The following is a 21,743-nucleotide window of genomic DNA, read 5'->3' as shown; positions in this document are numbered from 1 at the left end:
GTTCAGGTGGTCAACCGTTCATGGGGATTTACTGCATTTCTGATTCTGATTTACCTAAAAGAATCACTGGCTGTTCCCCACTATATATCTCAACTATTTACTTCAATGGGACCCATTAAGATTGCAAAATCTATGAACAGATGAAAACAAGCTGGTTGATCCTGTTCTTATATTACATTGAGTACTGTTTTAACTGTTTGTGCTTCATGATGCGTATGTTCTGAATTTGATCCTACATTGGTAGCAAAACAAACATGATTTGGTTTTCTGCTGCATGTTGTTCTATAACATCTATGAACATTTGGCTGCCTAAGATTTTGTAGCCAACCATCAAATTTGTGTCACAAGTTTCAGATCTCAAATTGGTTATTTGAGAACTGAAAGTAGCGACAGAAACAAAGCTTAATTAAAAGAACATCCATCCAACACAACTGACAAGTTCAACAACTTTATAGGCTTGTTTATTTTCTTCTGCAGAATCTGAGCCTGACATTATGAATACATGAAAAAACTATTAGCATGAAAAACAACCTTCAAACACAATCAACTGAGACACTTGAGCTCACATATTCAAAGCTTATTTTTGCCTCAAATTGCAGCATTGGATTTAAAAACCAGAAAACAAAACAGAACAGAACAAAAACAAAATCCAACGCTTGATCTGATGAACTGCTAAAATTACTCATATCAGAAACGAAAGAAAGTTGAAAACATTAAAACAAAAAGTGGTAGTGGGGACCAGTCAAAATGAGAGGTCATGGCATGCAATCAGGACCCGTGAAGGGAGGAGGGAGCCTGCCTGCTAGCTGCTACTACTCTACCACACTATACTAAATTAAGTGTGTCCCTCACTTCATCATGTATTCACGTCGCCTCTTCTCTATCTCTCTGTGCCTCTCTGATTTGACACCCTGGCATAAAATGGACTATATTATCCTCTGCTTCATGTCATATTTTCTATCACCATTCACCAACCTACCTTTTTCCAGCTTTTATATTTTTGAATTCTGCCACAGAAAAAATGGGTACCAATTTATGGCTTTTGCATGGGACCAAACTGCCCTATTTGGCTCCATAAAGTGTTTACGTCGTCTCCTAAATTGGAGGGTAGTACTATAATTCATTGAAATGGAATTTTGTGATTTGCAATAAAGGCATTCTTTTTAGCTGGAAATGTTGTTGAAAAATAAAAGTTCTCTGTTTTATACAATGCTTTCTTATAAAATATTTTGTCCATAAATAATAATTATTAAGTATAATCATGTTTGCATGTGTTATTAATCCACCTCACCTCATGTTTGACAGATAACCTAATAAGCAAAGCCCCTTTATTAATTTACCATAAAGGAAAATAAGAAAGAGGAATACAATGTTGAGCTATCAAGCATCAAGCATTTTTTATTGGCAAGGAAAAAAAAAAACGAGAAAGTATCAAGTTTTCTTTCAGAACATGCCCAAACATGCAGGTCAACGATGAAAATGCTTTTATGCAAATTTCCTGTAAATCATAACATTAATATTCTACAAAAATTCTATAAATATATCCTTAAATAGAGTTCTTGATCTATATATATATATATATACATAAATTCTCCTATGCAGATATTATTATCGTGTTGCGGACACCATGTATTTTTTATTACCTCCTTTTGCTTTCCTTCATGTTTACAATAATATTTATACAATAATAACTTGCTGACATCCGAATGAGAGAATAACTATATATATATATGTATCAATTAGTTGGAGGCCAACAATTCGAGCAATGAAAAAGTTGCCTGCCAAAGTAAATGGATAATTTTAAAAAACTTTGTCAACTAGTTCAACTGAGTGCATATTCACAGTTGTATCATTTACATCTCCATAATGAAAGACGTGTATTTGTCATATGGTGTAACAAAATAAACGAAGACAAAACTAAAACGATGTCAATTTGGTTGCAAAAGATGATCAAATAACATTGTTAAATCAATTATTAACAATGATTTATTAGAGTCCAAATTTGATTGGATCATTCCAATAGAATTTGATTTAGACAAACCGTCCCAACGACTCCGAGGGCCAAATCTACCTGAAATTTTTGTTTCATGTCAAAAGTGAGTTTTGTACTTTTATGCAGTACCAAATTGTTGTTAAAAAAATGTTGATTACTGCCAAGAAATTCAATATAAGTCCTAAAATGCATCGTGATTGTTGCGTGAAACACTGTACCCTATGTGCATCGAGACCCCAACTTTGATTTTTGTTACATAAACATGATCTCTGTCACTAATTCACTATTTATGGCTGGATTAACTAAGATAAGATGGGGTAAAACAACCCATACAAGCAAGAAGAATAATCAGGGGTGTGCTAAAAATCGCTACGAGCTTATAAACTACAATGAGGAATGCTAGTAACCTTCTTTCAGACATTCTCCTGTGGACATTCTCCATTTTTGGTTTGACATGTGTCATTCTCTTTACACTTAAAATAATGTCATTAATATATTATACAAGTTAACTTTTGCTTTCCAAGTTTACTCTTATTAAATGTATTCAATTTATCCACAAAAAAAAAATTAACAACTTTCTTACAATCTTATTAATTTTTTTATAACTTCAATTATTTTTTTTTTAAAGAAAATGTTTGCTTTATAAAAAAAGAGGAAATGTCAATTTTTTTTAAATAAAAAAAAGTATAAACTTGACGTTAAAAAAAAGGGATATTTCCTCTTCTTTTTTTTTTAAAGCAGACATTTTCTTAAATTAAAAAAATTAATAAGATAGTAAGAAAGTTGTGAATATTTTTTGGATAAATTGAGTACATTTAATAAAGGTAAACTTAAAAAGCAAAAGTTAGCTTGTATAATATATTAATGACATTGTTTTAAGTCTAAGAAGAATGAACATGTCAAGCAAAAAAGGAGAATGTCCAAAAGAGAAGGTTAGAGAGAAGCATTCCCCAACTACAATTTTGCTAAGATCAGTTGCACACATGTATATGTTCAAATTTTTAACAGTACCAGTGCCACAATCAAAACTTATTTATTTGTGTGTGGGCGACAGAACATAACATAGCTTGATCACAAGTACATAAATCTATGAGGTTCAGTTTAGTCTTGATGTAAAAAACTCAAGTATGTAGGAAATAAAAAGAAAAAGAAAATGATAAAAAAGAAAAAAGAAAAAGAAAGGCAGGCGAGCAGAAAGTGGCGAATGCCGATCAATCCATTGCTTAAGAATAAAGGGGTATTATTGGCAGTTAAAGCTGCCATGGCTTTTGTCATTTTCAAATATTAAATGTTTCCCCGTGACAGATTACTGAACACAAAGAAACGGAACATACATAATTACTAGGTAGCCCATCTCACCGGGTGGGAGTTTGATTGATTTAAGAAAGGCAAAGCTGGTGAAAATTAAGTGAAAAACATCACCTTTACGGTGCGTGGCCTTACCTTAACTCCATCAATTTGCTTTCCTTTTCAAATGTGGTTCTATTTCAGGACATGATTTTGTTGTTGTCTGAGCAGATACTAGTGCTCTTTCTCTAATGGGGTTGCTTATATCTTCTTTGTGACGCTCCCTCCACGCCCATAAGCATAACCCCACTTGAGCAAAGGAAGGTTCCTTAAAGCTGAAGCCTTTTTGAATCAAATGGGTCTGAGCAGACCTCACAAGGTTGGCAATGGAGTCTCCGCCAGATGGGTCTCTCTCTTTTGCATTGCCAGCTTCTTCTTGGGTGTTCTTGTTGTCAACAGGTCTCTCTCTCTCTCTCTCTCTCTCTCTCTCGTTGCAAAATGTCTAAGATCTTGTGCTGAGGAGCTTCTAGATTTGCTTCTCATTCTAGTGGGGTTTGTAAATTTTCATTCTTTATGTTGTTTGCTGCAACTGACCCTTTTTTTTAGACGCTTTTGCTGCGGTTTGTAAATGATCCTCTGGTTTCTGGATTCGAAGTTTACATTTTTGCTGGCTTTATGTAACCATTGGACTAATGGGTACTAAACAACTTGTCTTAATATAGAGATACTTGAATTAGAAAATTCAAATAAGTCTCTTGTTGATATATGATACTATACTGTAAGGGAATTATACCTGTTGCGATCTCCTTCCTTTTTAGTGTGGTACACAGTAGATTCAGTGGTGTTTAGCTTTGGACTCTGAGTCTGAGAGGTTAAGTCTGATTGGATAATCAGTTCCCCGTGATATTGGGAGCTCATTTGCTTGGAAAGTTGATTTTTTAGTTGAGTAGAAATTGGGGAGCTTGCTGATCGATTGTTAGTTGAAGACCAGGCACTGGGCAAATGGTTTTTGAAAGTTAACTCCTTGATGGGGCGGTAAACAAATTAATGGCTGCCAGTTGAGAAGGTTCAATAGTGCTAGTTCTAGCAAATGGATGAGTCGGTGATAGGCTGGCTATCCTAAATGTTGGACCGTAGTCTTGGATAAGTTGATGTTTATATGAACTCATGACTGGTGACTTGGTTTCAATCATAGATTCACATTGTACTGAAACTTTTTTTACTTGAAGAAGTAAATTCTGGTCATGATAGTTTCTGTTAGTGTTGTAACAGGGACGTGAAGATTACAAATGAGAACAACTTCAAGACCAATATGCACCCAATAATACTTTGGGTTAAACTACCATAAAGTAGTGAGTGAGTTGATATGTAGAATGTGAGGAAAGGAAGTTGTATCAAACGAATGTAATAGGAACAAAATTTCAAGGAAAAGTAAAGAGCTTAAACCAAGAACTAAGGCTAAGAGATATATTAATTTGTGGCTAGGCTAACAGGCAAACATAATGTTCTGTATATTATTTTTGTAATTGAGGTGTAGGGATCATCTATCCCACTAATGTGACAAGGATAATATAATTGTCTACTCCATATTATTCTTTTCTACATAAATATCAGTCAGTTGCTCATGTTTATCTTGCAGGTTATGGGGTGTTCCTGATCCAGAAAAAATTGACGAGGAGGCTTCATCACTGGAGAAACGCCAATTAAGAGCTCTGCATCCCAATGTTAATTGTGAGAAGAAGGCAAGTTCCAAGTTACTAGATCCGTATATTCATTAGCCCCATTTCTGTGGTAATACAAATTAATAATTTATCTATGCTACAACAGGAGGCAGCTGACCGTGCGGGAGACATCCTTTTTCAAGTCTCACAAACACATGATGTGATCATGTAACTTCCCATGTCCTTAATTATATTTATATTGTAATTATACACACATTTTTTGGTATGTTATTGTATAACTGAAGCTGGTTCATCATATGGATAAATTTATGTTACATGTTTCCAGGGCATTAGATAAGACAATCTCCTCATTGGAGGTTCAGCTAGCGGCAGCTAGAGCTTCCAAAGCTGACAATGGTGAAGGATCTCCAGTGGTTACTAAAACAGGAAGGGAGCCATTGAAAGAGCGCCAGAAGGTTTTCTTTGTCATGGGAATCATGACTGCCTTCAGCAGTCGAAAACGAAGGGAGTCAATCAGGGAAACGTGGATGCCCCAAGGTGGAAATCCAAAAACTCAGTATCCATTCTCTTGCATAAAAAATTAGTAGCTGCTAATAAGAAAGAAAATATTTTTTTTGGGCATTTTTCCAGGGGACGAGTTAAAGAAGTTAGAGACAGAAAAGGGAATTATAATGCGGTTTGTTATTGGACACAGGTAGGCTTGCTCTACATTGCAAGTGACTAGCTTAATAAACTGGTTACTTCAGAATGAAAAGTTTGACAAAATTTACGGGTTCATTTTTTGTCCTCAGTGCAACTCCAGGTGGCGTCTTGGATCGTGCCATTGACGCGGAAGATGAGAAGCATAAGGATTTTTTGCGACTGGTAAGTAACTGAGTGCCTAGGACCAAGTAACCTGTTAACTCCAGTCAGTTATTTGGAGACTCATGCAATGCTTGATGCAGATATATTGTCTTGGGAACCAATCAAAGGAACAAAATTCTTAAACCCTTTGGTGGGCTTTTTATAGCTGTCTTAAGTTCAAGTTCTCCTTTGGTTCAAAGTTGAAATCACTTCTGTGGACCTTATGCAGTGTTACCATTGTATGTCTGCAGAACCATATAGAAGGATATCACGAATTGTCATCAAAAACCCAAATCTATTTTGCGGCAGCTGTCACTAAGTGGGATGCTGACTTCTATATTAAAGTTGATGATGATGTGCACATAAATCTTGGTTAGTGTATATGTTTTCTAATGCAGCTGTTTCTGCTATGGAAATTGGTGGGCAAAAAATTGATGCAAATTCGGGGGCAAAAAATTAACTTCAGGTCTCATCATTTGACAGGAATGGTTGGTTCTACTTTGGCCCGACATAGATCAAAACCTCGTACATATATTGGTTGCATGAAGTCTGGACCTGTCCTGGCAAATAAGTAAGCAGCCAAATATTTTGCATCTCTCTGGTTTTATTTATGTTCATCATTCATCATCTGTACCTTTTCTGATAGGGGGGTCAAGTACCATGAACCGGAATATTGGAAATTTGGAGAGGAGGGAAATAAGTATTTTCGTCATGCAACGGGTCAAATATACGCAATTTCCAAAGATTTGGCAACTTACATTTCAGTACATAGGTAAGTCCTCTCTTATATGCACAAGACAGTTTCTGCATTTTGTTCTTGTTATATAACTTGAAAATGTCATTAATTGTTTTTTTTCCCTCTCTAGGCACATACTTCACAGATATGCAAATGAAGATGTCTCTTTGGGTTCTTGGTTTATTGGTCTTGATGTTGAGCACATTGATGAAAGAAGCCTTTGCTGTGGGACTCCTCCTGGTAAGTGCTGGGAAATATGATTTTCAGTGAATTAAACTGTTAGGTTCTTTTGAATCAGTTAGTAGTTTTATTGAGAAGCAATATCTCCTTGGCTATTAAAACTCATCTGAAAAACTTCTTATGAAAACTGAGGCATTTTGCTAGCGTAGCTTGTAACTAAAGATCACATTATTATTAGTTGATTTTAGAGATTATTAAACTCTCTGATGTATGTTTAAACCCTCTCTATCTCTTATCTCTAGAATGTGAGTGGAAAGCTCAAGCAGGAAACCCTTGTGCTGCATCATTTGACTGGAGCTGCAGTGGCATATGCAAATCAGTGGAGAGAATGGAGGAGGTGCACCAGCGATGTGGAGAGGGTGATGAAGCCATTTGGCACACTAGTTTCTAAAACTTGTCCTCACTTTGATTGTAATGTAAATGTGTATGCATTAACAGAAAATTGGTTAAACACACCATCTGCCCCATTTTTGCTAATTATTTATGCCGCGGGACAGTTGGTATATCATTAATTTAATCGTTGCACATATAATCTTCGCCGGGATAGATGAAGAATCCAAGTTTGATACTATTAATTACTCTTTAAACAGGCCTCGCCATGTGCATCCGCATTTGGCCCCAAAAAGTCTTACAAAATACCTCTTTTTATGTAAAGCAAGCATCTAGTCCGAGCCCAAGATGGTCACTCTACTCAGATATCGGTTGACGGTATCTCAAATCAATCACACATTAAGATGCATTTTAGTTTTTTCCAATTGATAGTGTAATTTTTTCCAATTAATAGTGTGAGATTGGTTTGAGATATCATCAACGTAACATCCTAAGTAGACATCAAAATTTTCTCCGAGGCTTCATCAATTGTGGCAATAACAGGCTCCTGGACTTTGTGCCTCAACAATAAAGACTAGTCAAATCACATTGGCGCTCAAGCATGAAATTCAAACCTACACGAGTAAATCACCCTTTTCTTTTGGCCTGTGCGTGTAAACTGTGGAGCACTTGATGTTGCATTCCTTGTGTGTATAATTATTTAAAGTTTCAAACATCCAGTAATCCCATCTTATCTAACATTAGGTTGTTGGAATATCAATTTCAAACAACATATTCAAACAAACATGTACTCAATGCCTCAATAATTTAAATTTCCACAGCACAAAAAAAATGTTTGAAAGGAGAAATTTCTCTTCAAATCTATTTGAATGAAGTAATTATTGCTGAGGTTAAATTGGATGGGGAAGGGAGTGTGTGGTTTGAAGTATGGGGTCGGTGCATGTAGCAGCCGAAATACATTTGCGGCAGATCAACTATCACATCCGATGGGATTTCCCCAAATCTTATGTAGTGTAAAATGATTCTGATGGACCATCATATCACTGTTAGCTTGGTAATTTAGTCAAGTACACCATATGATCCTCCTCCTCAAGTATAAAGTGGTCTAACTTTGGATTCACATCATAAGTTCGGGGTTTTAAAACCCTAGTTTCTAAGTAATGGGGTCCAAAAATAGACACTTTGAGCATGTTGAGTAAGTGAATGGAAGGCGAACAATTGAAGAAGGTGTTTGGTATCCTATTCAAATAGGGAACTCAAAAACTTTAAAAATAATGAGTTATAAAATTTATGTTTTAAAATTCAAAACTTGTTTAGTATGCAACTCGAAAACAGTTTGAAAAGAAAAAAATTCTAAAAAGAACACACACACACACACATATATATATATATATATATATATATTTCTGTTTTTAAGTGCTTGGGTGTTTTTGAGTTTAGGTTTTCAAAACTAGGTGTACCAAACATATCTTTTGAGTTTTGAACTCAAATTCTATTTTTGAATTTTGAACTCAAATTCTGTTTTTGAGTTTAAAAAGTTGGATTCAAATCTAATACCAAACAACCCCTTAGAGTTCATTTGAGATTGTTTTTGTAGCTAGGAAGCACTTTATGAGTGTTTTTATTAGAAACATGTTGAAACTTTAATTAAAAATTCAAGTGTGTTTTCTCTTAGAAAAAACGATTTTATAATTCAGGAAGCACTTTAAGTCTTTCTGCCAAAACGATCAAAAACTTCTTTGATTGTAAAAATCCTTCAAGAAAAGTCTCAAACAAACCCTTAATTAGTTCTTTGCATTCTTCGAGTTATATCTAGGTTTGTACTAGAGTAATATGAGAATAATTGTAATTAACTAAAAGGACTTGTCTATTCTTCAAACATAACCATCATGGAGCTCAAGGAACTAAAAGTATATAAGTCGGAGGTCAAAAAGGCGATCCACTACACACCTTGAAGTGTCCCACTAAAAAAAACTACTCACCAAATAAAATAAGTTACATGACGAAAACATGCCATACGTGATCGAGTGTGGTCGGTTTCATTTCAGCATGACATTGTATTATTGTGTTCTTATAGCCAAAATCTTTGGACAATATTTCAAGCAACTTTGCTCTATTGACCTATACCTACAAAACCCTGTTCTGTTCACATGCTCATTGTTACTCTGTGATTTGTAATTTGACTAAGTTTAGGTTGAATTATATGGTGTAATTTGACTATATTAAGGTTGATTATGTGTTTTTGAATTCTACGTAGCGAAAAAATTACTACACATTACCCATATTGCAAAATGGTCAAAAGTTTGGCAAATGAGAACAAAATTTGAGGAAAGACTATGCATGTTATTATGTAAAATTTTTAAATAATGGTTGTCACACGGTTACGAAGTGTTATTAATTCAAATGTTATAATATAGATGAATAATCGCAAGTCATATCTCAAAGATATATAATTTAATATTAAACAGTCATATTATGTTTCTTATTATGGCAACAATCCAGTTGTTATTTAATTGAATTATATTAGGCTTAGGCCAAATTGTTGAAATCGTCCATTCAATTTGACCTAACAATATGGTACATGAATTGACCATATTACCCTCATTCCACTAAGGCTATAGGCAAGTTTGTGTATGTCCATTGGGGTAATTGCAATACTCCACCATCTTAAATAAGTGTTGAGGTCAATTTTCGATTGCTAGTCAGAAAGTTGCAGCATGGTTTAGACGCGTCCGTTTGATCAATCCAAAGAATGCATCAGTCAAAATTCAAATGCTTGAATCCTGCTTTATTTCATATCCAACGGTGTCTAAGCCATCCATCAATATGGTCCACACTAGCTTCTCTTTTAGACGTTTATTTTATACTTTTATAATTAGAACGAAGAATAATAAACAAAGGCATATTCTATCTACCGCAAATCATTAGTCTTCTAACCTAAAATACTGATTAGTGTTCCTCGTTCTATCTACCACAAATAATTAGTGCTCCTAACCTAAAAAATAAAAGAAAACTAAAGTGTTCCTTGTCCCTTTGTGGAGTAGCACTTTTGTTTCAATGGGCTTACTTGCTACTCAACTAAGTTCTAACTAGAGAGGACATTGTTTTTGTTTGGATTATGTTCGTATGTATTTGTTCTGTTAAACCTAATCAGAGACCAACCTTAACCTATATTTATCGTTTGATTAGTAGATAAGAGTTGTTATGAGTATAAATCCAAATGTACGTATAAGATAACTAATGTAAGGTGGTGATGCATTTTAAGTTTATGATGATAATTTACAACTAAAATAACTGCCGATGATTATTACCCAATAGAATCAAAGATAGAATCTATTGTCTAATCTTGAACCGGACAATATCAATATATAGATAAGGGCCTAAATAGTAGTATTATCATGATGGATCCCAGATTCTCAATCTCAAAATCTAAGAATTTTGATACACTTAGTCAGCACACACGTGGGTACGAAAATTGTTGTGAGTGTTGATGCATTGTTAGCCGCACATTCGCGAGTAATTTTAAAAATGAAAATAAAATTTGGACAAAAGAAAAAGGGGGAAAAAATAAAAAGAAACAAATTACACATGGTTTCTAACTTTTTGGCCAACACGAGTAACAAAGAAAAATGGAGGATAGAAAAATCCAAGTCAGAGAACGTGATAAACGAGAAAACGCGGCAACCATAGAAAGAGCCAAACCAATGTATATAAAGATGGATTGGGGGAATTGCCCAATTGAACACAAAAGGCATCTCTCTCCAACCCATGCACTAATAAACACCAACACAGATTTCTCAAAGCACAGCCAAATTTTTTTCACATTCACTCAAACTCACTTACTCAGAAGAGTCAGAGAGGCCTTCCCTTTGGCTCTTCTTTTTATTGTTTACCCTCAAAAACCCCAAAATTAAACATTTTGGTTGAAGCCATTGGCCAAAAAACAACACCGAAACCATAAGAAAACAAGCCTCTCGCTCTGGCTGGTCCTGTGGTAATCTCGGCAACGCATCTCTCTGCCTCTTATCTCAGAAATCTTATCCAAAGCCCGCAGCTTTCCTTTGTCTTCTTCTTCCACTCACTCCCTGCAATAACCATATCTTTATCTCATCGTTCTCCGCTTCCTCCTCGTCCTCCTCCTCCTATCCCTTTAGTTTATTATTATATTTTCTTTATTTATATTTATATTATCTTTCTTTCTCCTTGTTGGGTCTTGGGGTTTTGTTATCAGTTATCTTCTTTCTTTCTCTCTTCCTCTCTGAAACCCTCGAGTAATCGCTGTGCTTAACGCATACCAATATCCGATTCAATCGAGGGTTTTTCTCTTTTTTCTTTTTTTCAATTTCTGGGTTTTTTTTGGATATTGGGTTTCTGGTCAAGAATGGCTTTGGTTTCGGCTTTTCTGGAGATTTTTCGGAGACCCACAATTGTTGAAGTCTTGGGCGAGCTTATAATGTTCATAACCCCTCTTTGGATTGCTGTGATGGTTGGGGTTTTTGTTGGGTGGGCATGGAAGCCAAAATGGGCGAGCTTGGTTGGCAGAGACTTGTTGGATTGCCCAATCTCCAAACAAAAGGAGTCTTCCTCATCGTCACAGACATCATCCACGTGTTTTGGTCCTATTCCCAGCTTGAGTTCATTGAGATTTCTGCTGCCCAGTTACCTTCCTTGGGCCGCCGATGATAGGAATCAAAAGGAGGCTCTTTCCATGCCACCTACCACCAATCCTGATTTCAGGTTTGTTGACTTTCCCATGTATTTTGACCAATTTCACAACTTGGGTTTACCTAAGTTTTCATAGTTTGGTGTTTAATGTGTTCAATTCACAACTTTCCTAAGTGGTTAATGTGTTAAATTTGGGATTTGGGTCATTTTTAACTTCTAAGAGCTTCAGCTTAATGAGTAAATATTATGCTATCGCAGTTCCTCACAGAAGGAAAAAGAAAAATCCGGTCGTGTGACCAATCAGGATTTACGGCACATATGTCAGCTGGTTGAGGAGAAAGATGGAGGTCCTGCTTGGATTCATATGATGGATCGGTCCACCCCAACCATGCGCTATCAAGCTTGGCGTAGAGATCCCGAGGTAGCTATCTTTACTTTTCGCTTTATTGGATAATTGAGGTCTTCCAATCTTCTCATTTAGAATCTGATACAACTAACTGTGGCTGTCAGATACATGGTCTTGTTTTGCTTAAATGTACTGGTTGGTGAGGTTAACTGACTGGATTTCATTTGTGTGTTCTAGACTGGACCTCCACAATACCGCAGTAGTACTATATATGAGGATGCTACACCAGAACAACTGAGGGATTTCTTTTGGGATGATGAGTTTCGATCGAAGTGGGATGACATGCTTATATATGCTTCTACTTTAGAAGAATGCCCCACTACTGGAACCATGTTAGTGCACTGGGTGCGCAAGGTGAGAATAGTGTTTACTTGGTTTTTTTCTCTTTGCTTATTGAATTGTCCTGGTTGCATTGACTTATGACTTACATTGTTTTTTTCTTTCTTTGTTTTGGGTACAGTTCCCATTCTTTTGTAGCGACAGAGAATACTTGATAGGGCGCCGCATTTGGGAATCAGGACGGTCATACTACTGTGTAACAAAGGTATGAAGAGGAACCTCACAGATAAATTTTCTATTTAGTCACATAGAGAATCTGTTGTAGCCTATTTTGGAGGAAAAAAAATATGAAAAGGATTCCTTTAGGTTCCAATTTCATTGTTTTCTTGCCAAGGCTACATGTCTAGTGTGAATTAATGATAACTAAAATGTATAAGCTTGGTTAGATTTGGTATGTAAACGTTATTGTAGTTATGAATAGTTGAAGTACTAAGATATATGTGGATTTCCATTCAATATGGTAATTTCTGACTCTAAATGGTTTAGTAGTATAGCATTTGTGGATTTGAAAATGTCTTAAGAGATATTGCAGTTCTTTCATTTCTCAAGCAATTTGAGTTTATTTTGTGTGTAAGCAGAGATTACCAGGGGAAACTAGTGTTTCCCTTTATTGTCCATAGTATACAATTAGTCATTGCTGCGAGTGCTTGTTTTGAGCTGGTTCTGCATGTTTTCAGTATAAATTTAGAGCTAATGTTCATCATGTAGTATTTATTATTATTATTTTATTTTTTTTAAGTTTGTAATCCAGGAAATAACCTGTTGGCATATTTTACATGTTTCAGGGAGTACCTTGCTCTTCTGTGCCAAGGCGCGACAAACCTAGACGTGTTGATTTGTACTATTCAAGTTGGTGCATTCGTGCAGGTATGGAAGTCTTACCATGCATCTTAATTATGTGATTTTGAAAGATATACAAAGTGGTTTTGGTTTCTTAAAGAATAAAGGAGCACCAAAAAAAACTGTCAAACTTCCTAAATGAAGGATCTTTCTTTTCTATGATATATAATTGGCAGATTAATTTTCTTGCTTTAAAATTTAAATATTTGTATTGCTTTCTTATCTGAATTGTGGTCTTGGGAAAAATCACTAAGATTTCTTTGTGTTGGGTATGAACCAGTTGAATCAAAGAGAGGGGATGGCCAGCTTACTGCATGTGAGGTTTTACTGTTTCATCATGAAGATATGGGTATTCCTTGGGAAATTGCAAAACTTGGAGTCCGGCAAGGTATGTGGGGAGCTGTTAAAAAGATTGAACCTGGCTTGCGAGTATATCAGAAGGAGAGAGCCTCTAAAGCCCCACTTTCACGGTGTGCTTACATGGCTCAGATCAACACCAAAGTCAGTGCAGACTACTTGAGATCGGTGGAAAACAGCACTAGTGACACCATGGCAATTGAAAAATCAGGTTCATCGGAGAAGAAACCAGAAGGGAAGAGCATACCTAAGCTTCTAGTTGTCGGTGGGGCTATTGCCCTTGCATGTAGCCTTGACCGGGGGCTCTTGACTAAGGCAGTTATATTTGGAGTAGCCCGAAGGTTCGCAAACATTGGTCGGAAATTGTGATTGGAAATAATTGTCGCTTCATTCTAGAGATGCCAGCTAATGTTACCGTAAAGTGAAGTGAGGAGTTGCCAAATGATGAATCTCCGCACTTTCCCCTTTTCGAGAGGATTGGAGGTCATATTCTTTGCCCTTTTTTTCCTTTGAGCTATGAATATAGCTTTAATTGTAGAATCCCAGCCAAAAGAGAGATGAGAACAAAGAAATGTCTGGGAAAAGAGGAGAGATCGTATAGCTGTATTCATTAAAGTTGGAAATGTCATTAAGGGATCTTGTGCTGCTAGAATAACAGTAACATTCAGGTTCTTTTAATGCTCATTTTCTTTCTTTCAATTTATTGATTTTGAGTTGCTTCATAGTTTCGTATACAAACTTGAGTGACAGTTGACATAGCTTGTTTGATGCCTGCCCTCAATCAAAACATAGGAGCACAGAATGTTAGGTGAACTGATAGATTATGTTCCAAGGCAAAGGGAAAACACACACATGCAGATCAGTTTCTGATAATTAAAAAAACTGCATGTTGTTATGCTAAGCAAATTGTTAAATGTTAGGCTGGGATGAGATCATGATGGTAGATATGGGACCCCTCCATATTTTCAGAAAGTAGGGAGGTTGATAAAAGTTCATCTGGGTTCGTGGGGAAACAAGTGACCAATCACAATCAACCACTTGTCTACTACTGCTAGGAGCCTGAACCTTGTAAAGTTGCGTCTTTGGGTCCTCAAAGACATGTGGAATTCTATTTGCACGTGGCTCATCAGTCAGCAGCCATAAATCATCGAAGCTAGGGGTCTGTTCACACAATAACATCTGACTTCCATAAAGTCGGCTATTCTCTGTTATGACGACGGTTCTTGTGTTTGAGTTGGACAAGTATCAAAATCAAATTAATTGGACCCAAAGCAATCGATAATTGAGTTATGACCCCCTCTCGTATAGACAGCCGCCTATTGTCCTCATAAAAAACTCGATCTTCTTGGCTGAGAGCACGATTTTGCTAGGAAAAAGGCAGAGTGGAAACGTAGAGGCTAATTATGATGAAGAATGTGTAGTCCCACATCAAGGGCTCAATAAAATAAAATAAATACAAGAAATAATGAGTAGGTTCGTTACTACTAATACTGAGACCTCTTGTATATAATTTTATACTCACCGGATTGTTTAAGTGGTTAAGTTACCGACAGTATCGGCACCAGTGATAGTAAACCGCGAATCGCTCCTATGAAAACATTTTCTAACAGCTGGTTCCTTGGTGGAGAAAAGGCCACCATCTGCAACTTCAAAGACAGCCGTGCTGGCCAGCTTTTTGTCAATCATGCAAATCTGAAATTGAAGAAGACATGAAATGTTGTTCAATAAGATTTTCTGCTGATATTATTAAATATACGTGTGTCCAAAAACATGATTTCATAGGATTTCTCTGCCGATATTTTTTCTGTGTTAAGCTAACAGAAGAGTAACATGTGTGTCCAAAACGATCTCGTGCCTGGTTTTTGATTGTCTTCTTCTAGAAAGATAATCTGAAACTCATCCACTTGGAGAGTGTTTCTATTCAAACCTAGTGCTCTTGAGGACTCCAGAGTTTTCATTTGCTTCTCTCTCTTGCAATTGATGCAAAGGATTGGCTTAACATGATATTAACACAGACAGTTTGGTTGCAAGCACCTAGAGCTCACACTCTGTTCCCTCCTCCTCTGGGTTTAGTGTTTTTAAGGTTAAAATTGCTTTAATGGCTGCAAGCCAAAGCTGCACAATTTATAACCAAAACCCAGTTTTCAATTCCTGATTTTATGAACTGGGCAACAAATCAAAATTTAATTTTAGCAATTAAAAAAAAAATCAATCAATATGGATCCAAAATGTGGGGAAAAAATTGTATTGTAATATATCCTATGTCAACGTTTACAACAAATGGTTATATCCTATATCAACGTTTACAACAAATGGGTTTTTTTTTCTTTCTGTGTAACAATCTGAATATCTGAGATTAAAATTCCAGCGACTGTTGTAGTTGTTAATGATAGACGATGGTCTCAAAGCAGTTAAGCCCATCCAACTCCGGCGCGAACCGTGGGGGTGCCTTCTGGCTCTGCTTCTTCTTCACAGGCCAAGCTTGTTGAGGCATGGAGATGGAGGCCTCCCTGTTGCCCTCTTGCTTTGCACCATTCAAATTATCTGCAACTGATGCCTTGTTGTTCAGCACAGTCCCAGTACTCTTCTGCTGCTGCTGTGTAGGGAAGGAGGCCTTCACCGTTTGGCCCAAAAACTCAGCGTAGAAGAAAGCATCAAACGAACTGAACATGGAATTCATGGCTGCTTGTACAAGTTCTGTGTTTTACTGCTCAGATGAACCAAAACTTGAAAACCCAATTCTTGAAATTGAAAAAGTCTGACTTCAGAGAGAAAATAGAGAGAAGGTATTTGATATGAGGGACTTGTACAGAAAATTGAAATATATAGGGTTTTGGGGGAAAGGAGATGGAAAGTTCGAGAGGAAGTGGGGCTTTTCCTTGTTGTTCTGTAGTCTGTACTAGCCGCGTATAGAAGGCTCCAGCTTGGGTGGAATTTACTTGGAAATCAGGTCTTGGTGTCTCCTCTTCTGACTTGGTCTATTATCTTGACTTGGAAAATTGTATGCACATTGATCACACTTGCCCAAAAATTTCCTTTGTTTTTCCCTTTTTATCTTAGGAAATGGAAAGAATAATATACATCACAACGCATGTTCCTTTTCAAACAATGCATCTTCGATGAAATTAGGAGCTTCTTAATTGTAAAACATCATTTACAGATAAAACAAACGAGTAAGTCTAAGAGCATCTCCAAGGAAGATGTTAAATACCAAACATCAAATTTAAATTTGATGGTGATGAGCAATTTGACATTTACATAGTTTTACTCTCCAGATATATCAAATAAATAATTATTGTAACAGTCAAATCATTTAAGATAAAAATATAAAAAAAAATATAAAAAGGAAAATAATAAATGAAAGTAAGAACCAATTATCTTTAAAAATAATAAAATATTCATTTGACATATTGCTTTTGGGATGTCAAAAATAACATCTCAACCTCCAGCCTTCATTCCACATCAGCTTTGACACATCTGTTGGAGTGATGTGAGATGTTATTTCTAATCGTTAAATGTCTATGTGACACTTTTGACATATCGGTTAGAGATGCTTTAAGACGCACAATACTTAGTGTTGCCAAATATGAATATCATCAGTGAGATATAAGTTTCTCGAGCTCCATGATTAATTGTCCACCACTAGTTCATGTGATTAGATGTTTGTTTAGTGAGAAAGAAGATAGCTTTATGTACAAATTTGTCTACATAAATGATGTACAAATGAATTTTCACCGTCAAGTCCTTATAGATGGGACAATAATGGTGAATATAATTTTGTATTTATGGAAGTTCCACAACAACTATCATAAGCCATGACAAGGTTCTAGTCATAATAAAAATAATAAAAAAATATGAAGGGATCAACTTGACTAGATTTACTTTTGCTTACACACAACATGTTAATGATATGCATAATCAATTTATAAGGTGACATAAGTGTTTTGCTTTTTCTCCTTTTGATGATAAAAAAATGCTGCAAGTTGAAACATAATACAAAAACGGACTTAGCACAAAAGGTACATAACGTACAAATCCATAAATAAAAAAAACATTACACAATATGATAAGATTTATATATAGTTTAGAATACTCGCCTAATTCTTTAGGACATAATTCGATTGTTTTGTACTTATTTCTTTCCTCCCCATTAATAAAACACTATCGCTTTGTGTCCAAAAAAGAGAGTATAGTTTTACATTAAGTTTGAGAAATAACAACTTTGGATTTCAGAATTGAACACAAAGAAGTTGAATTAATATAATATGATGTGCATGTATATCTATCTAGTCGACTTAATTAGTCTCATTCCAATAACATTAAAGATTTATTGCAAAGCTAGAAGGGACAATACAAGACAATACAGACTTCTAGGTTGTTCCATGGGAAGAAGAGTAGCTGCCACCTAAAGTTGAATTTGGATTTTGGCAAAAGACTACTATTGGAGAGTCAACGGTGATCTCATGGATGAAGATGGAAGGAAGATGGGAGCCATTGGAGTTTATGTAGGGTTGGTATAAGTATTATTCAACCTTGAAGACTTTGAACTGTATTTGAGCTAATGAATGAAGTGTGGGCTTCTTATCATTTCGATTTTGGTAGTTCTGATTTGCAATCAAGTCCAAATCGTAAACTTGGCGAAATTAATTGATGAAATTTGATGTTGTAAATGTGCAATCAACCCAAAACTTTTGTCACGTTTCCCCCTTATCCAAGGTTTCCCCTAGCCGCAACTTGAACACAGGGTGTCCTCCCCAAAGCCCAAAAAGCGTAGGGGGGAAGGACACCAAATGCGGAAGGGAATGAATGACCCAATGTGTGTGGCGATTGACTCCTTAAGTACCGAGAAAGAGTTCGTGGGCCACATCCTTGGCTCACTCTTACCTTGCAGTTGGAATCTCGTACAATCAAGGAGTTTCTTGAAAGAAAGATAACAACAACTAAATTTCCTTAAGGAAAACTGTTGTTTTAGACTTATTGCGTATGATGGGACCTAGATCTACCCCAAGAGGGATTAACCCAACTCGAAGGAGAGAAGGGTTAAGGGGAAAAACGTTCCTTATGCTTTTCTTGAAAGAAAGATAACAACAACTAGATTCCCTTACCATTTTGTTTCATTTTTCTTAAAAAATTTACACTTGTGACATCCAATCGCCAACCACAAAGAGGTGACTTCCTTTTCTTGTGTTCCAAATGTTAATGATGGTCTCTCTCTAAAATTCATTTGGGCCGGAAAGGGCATCAAGAATTTAATAAAAACTAGGCCCACTTCAGAGAAAATAAGCCTTTAGTTGTCGGTTGCCCATGAGTAGATTTCTCTTTCTTGGTTCAGACCAAAAAAAAAAAAAGATTTCTCTTTCTTGGGAAAAAGGAATGGATGGCTATGCCAGATTGTGATCTCAGAATTATTCCATTTTATGTTGCAGTTTTTTTGATCATGGGGTTCACTCCAATTGGATATCTATTATATGGTTTTTGGTTGGACAAGTAAAATAAAGGAATATTGGATGAACACATCAATAATAATCCGCAAATTAATTGAAAGAATTGTATTGCAGTATATCCTACATCAACATTTACAACAATTTTTTGAGATTAAAAATTCCAGCGGCAGTTGTAGTTGTTAACGACAGACGAGGGTCTCAAAGCAGTTGAGCCCATCCAACTCTAGTGCGAACCGTGGCGGTGCCTTCTGGCTCTGCTGCTTCTTCACAGGCTGAGCTTGCTGAGGCAAGGAGGCCTCCTCCCTGTTGTTCAAATTATCTGAAACTGAGGCCTTGTTGTTCACCACAGCCCCAGTACTCTTCTGCTGCTGCTGGGTAGGGAAGGAGGCCTTCACCTTTTGGCCCAGAAACTCAGCGCACAAAGCATCAAACGAACTGAACATGGAATTCATGGTTGCTTGTAGAAGTTTTCTGTGTTTTACTGCTCAGATGAACCCAAACTCGAAAACCCAATTCTTAAAATTGAAAAAGATTTAGACTTTGGAGTGAATTTGGGATGTTTGATTGAAAAAGTTGTGTGGTGTTTTACTGCTCGGATGAACCGAAAGTCGAAAACCCAATTCTCGGAATTCAGAAAGTTTTAGACTTTTAGAGAGAAATTGAGATTTGGTGATGGTGGTTTGTAGAAGAAATTGCAGTATATATAGGGTTGATTGGAGGAGAGAGATGGAAAGTTCGAGAGAGAGGAGGTAGGTTTTTGCCTTTTCCTTGTTGGATTGTGATTAAGAAAGCGTGTGAAGGGAAATAGGCTGGATGCTCTGTACCGCCGCGTATGGAGACGAGCCTGACACAACTTGGCAAGGAAGAATTCAGGATTCTAAAGACGGCTACTTCGGAATGAAGTCACTTCTGACTTGGAAATTGTGTGCACATTACCTGCCAAGAAAATGAATAACTTAGGTTTTTTCTTTCTATTTTTAGACGGCGGTTTATTATTGGAAAGAAGAAACATTATAAAGCATATATTGGAAGAAATTATGAAACTCCTTTTCCCATGATTTAAGGAATCTAGCAAGTTTATGTGTTACAATATTCACATCTCTATCAACGCATGGTTTAACTCAATGAAAAATAATATCGATTTGCAAATTCGTAATCTCAAATTTAAACCCGCGACATAAAAAAAATAAAGAGAATAACTTGACTAGATTTACCAATTTCCAGGGCGAGACAATTTTCTCTTTTCCTTCGGTTTGGCAATAAAGAAAGAAATTGCTGCAATTGAAATATAATACAGATGAACTTAGCACAAAAGCTGGTACATGTATATTAAGTTTGTTTGTGAAATATCAACCTTGGGTTTCACAATTCACGCACTTGATTGAATTAATATATAATATGATGTGCATGTATATCTATCTATCTACCCCACTTTGGTCTGGTCTTCTTCCAGTACTATTGAATATGTCTTGGAAAGAAGGGACAATAAAAATCAGACCTGTTGGCTGTTGCTTGGGAAGAGGATGAGACCGCAGCCTATAATTATTTCTGCCAAGACTAGCTAGTATTGAAGAGTCAACGGTCAACTCATGGATAAAGATGGAAGGAAGCGAAGATGACCACTTCAGAGAGAGAGGTATTGGAGTTTTTGATAAGGGAATGACGAAACCTTAGAAGGCTTCATTCATGCATGGCAGATTGGTGGTAGGTTTGGTTCAAAGGGTTGAAGAATGAGTGACTTTATTATTATTATTATTTTATAGTGATTGGGAAAGGAGTTTTTACGCACAAATATTCATTGGGTGTTAGGAAGTTTCGAACATCTGCCTACATGAGTGAAGATTAAATGAGTGAAGATTAAAAGGTTCAACTACTGAGTTATTTAATATTTGAAAACAAGTCCTTGTTTCGAGTCATAATCTTCTTTTCCCTTCCTTGTGTTCTACTTTTTATTGATGGTCTCTCCTCTCTACTCTCTAGGCTTCATTTGGGCCCAAAAGCGCATCAATTACTAACCCAAAGAACAATTATGGGTTTCATAATGTAGTTGCTTTATAGCCTTGTATTACATGTCATGGGTATGTAATATTATGAAAATAAAGATATGCACACACTTGGTATGTAATGAGTATTGGAATTCCACTATATTCTGTGAAAGTATTTGTAGGCATAAGCTATGCATGCTTACTCGTAAGTAATGGGCATTGCAATAATTTTGATTCCTAATTTTCTCTATGAGTGTTGAAATTATTCTGGTTCACAAATACAAAGGTATCTGTAATTAAATACGTAAAAATTCAAGAATTGATTAAGAAAAGTAATCGATCTCATATTCACCCTGTCTCTCTCTCTTATTCATGATTTCTCTACTTCTTGATTCCTCCGTTCCACCTAAGTAAACATAAACAATTATACCATACCACAAAAGATATTTTTCTTTACCACACACCAGTGATTAAAAACTAGTTTGCATTATTTTAACATAATTGAAAGTTTGAAACTTCTTTACAATCTCATAAAACAGTATGAATGAATTGACTCTCTCTCCCAACTGGCCAAAGTAAGTAACAACTGAACAAAT

The 21,743-nt window shown here is 36.1% G+C and overlaps 2 protein-coding genes and 1 long non-coding RNA gene across 4 annotated transcripts; 2 read left to right on the top strand and 1 right to left on the bottom strand.

The window, feature by feature from the left end:
• The first annotated feature begins 3,297 nt into the window (after nucleotides 1-3,297).
• LOC103343770 (Galactosyltransferase family protein) lies at nucleotides 3,298-7,352 on the top strand. Of its 2 annotated transcripts, XM_089041356.1 has the most exons (12): nucleotides 3,298-3,422; nucleotides 3,512-3,739; nucleotides 4,920-5,022; nucleotides 5,108-5,169; nucleotides 5,288-5,499; nucleotides 5,593-5,656; nucleotides 5,754-5,826; nucleotides 6,057-6,177; nucleotides 6,289-6,376; nucleotides 6,452-6,577; nucleotides 6,672-6,781; nucleotides 7,024-7,352. In XM_089041356.1, the coding sequence occupies exons 2-12, from the start codon at nucleotides 3,636-3,638 to the stop codon at nucleotides 7,170-7,172; spliced, it is 1,212 nt and encodes a 403-aa protein (XP_088897482.1). In that variant the 5' UTR covers nucleotides 3,298-3,422; nucleotides 3,512-3,635; the 3' UTR covers nucleotides 7,173-7,352. The 2 variants fall into 2 exon arrangements, with proteins under 2 accessions (XP_088897482.1, XP_008245629.1); XM_008247407.2 differs by lacking the exon at nucleotides 3,298-3,422 and having other exon boundaries at nucleotides 3,469-3,739.
• A 3,498-nt stretch (nucleotides 7,353-10,850) lies between these two features.
• Nucleotides 10,851-14,440, top strand: CP5 (Polyketide cyclase/dehydrase and lipid transport superfamily protein). Its single transcript, XM_008247564.3, has 6 exons — nucleotides 10,851-11,848; nucleotides 12,035-12,197; nucleotides 12,360-12,536; nucleotides 12,643-12,726; nucleotides 13,307-13,388; nucleotides 13,642-14,440. Exons 1-6 carry the CDS (start codon nucleotides 11,493-11,495, stop codon nucleotides 14,085-14,087), a joined length of 1,308 nt encoding a protein of 435 aa, XP_008245786.1. The 5' UTR covers nucleotides 10,851-11,492; the 3' UTR covers nucleotides 14,088-14,440.
• Nucleotides 14,441-19,241: 4,801 nt separating this feature from the next.
• On the bottom strand, nucleotides 19,242-20,754 carry LOC148915294 (uncharacterized). The gene is made up of 2 exons (XR_016128511.1): nucleotides 20,377-20,754; nucleotides 19,242-20,098 (listed from the first exon to the last, which is right to left on the bottom strand). It is a non-coding gene; the product is annotated as an uncharacterized LOC148915294 (long non-coding RNA).
• Nucleotides 20,755-21,743: the final 989 nt, after the last annotated feature.

This window comes from Prunus mume, linkage group LG7, assembly GCF_029339155.1.
Source record: "Prunus mume cultivar Tortuosa linkage group LG7, ASM2933915v1, whole genome shotgun sequence".
Taxonomy (NCBI): Eukaryota; Viridiplantae; Streptophyta; class Magnoliopsida; order Rosales; family Rosaceae; genus Prunus; species Prunus mume.
This window is presented reverse-complemented; position numbering and strand designations above follow the sequence as displayed.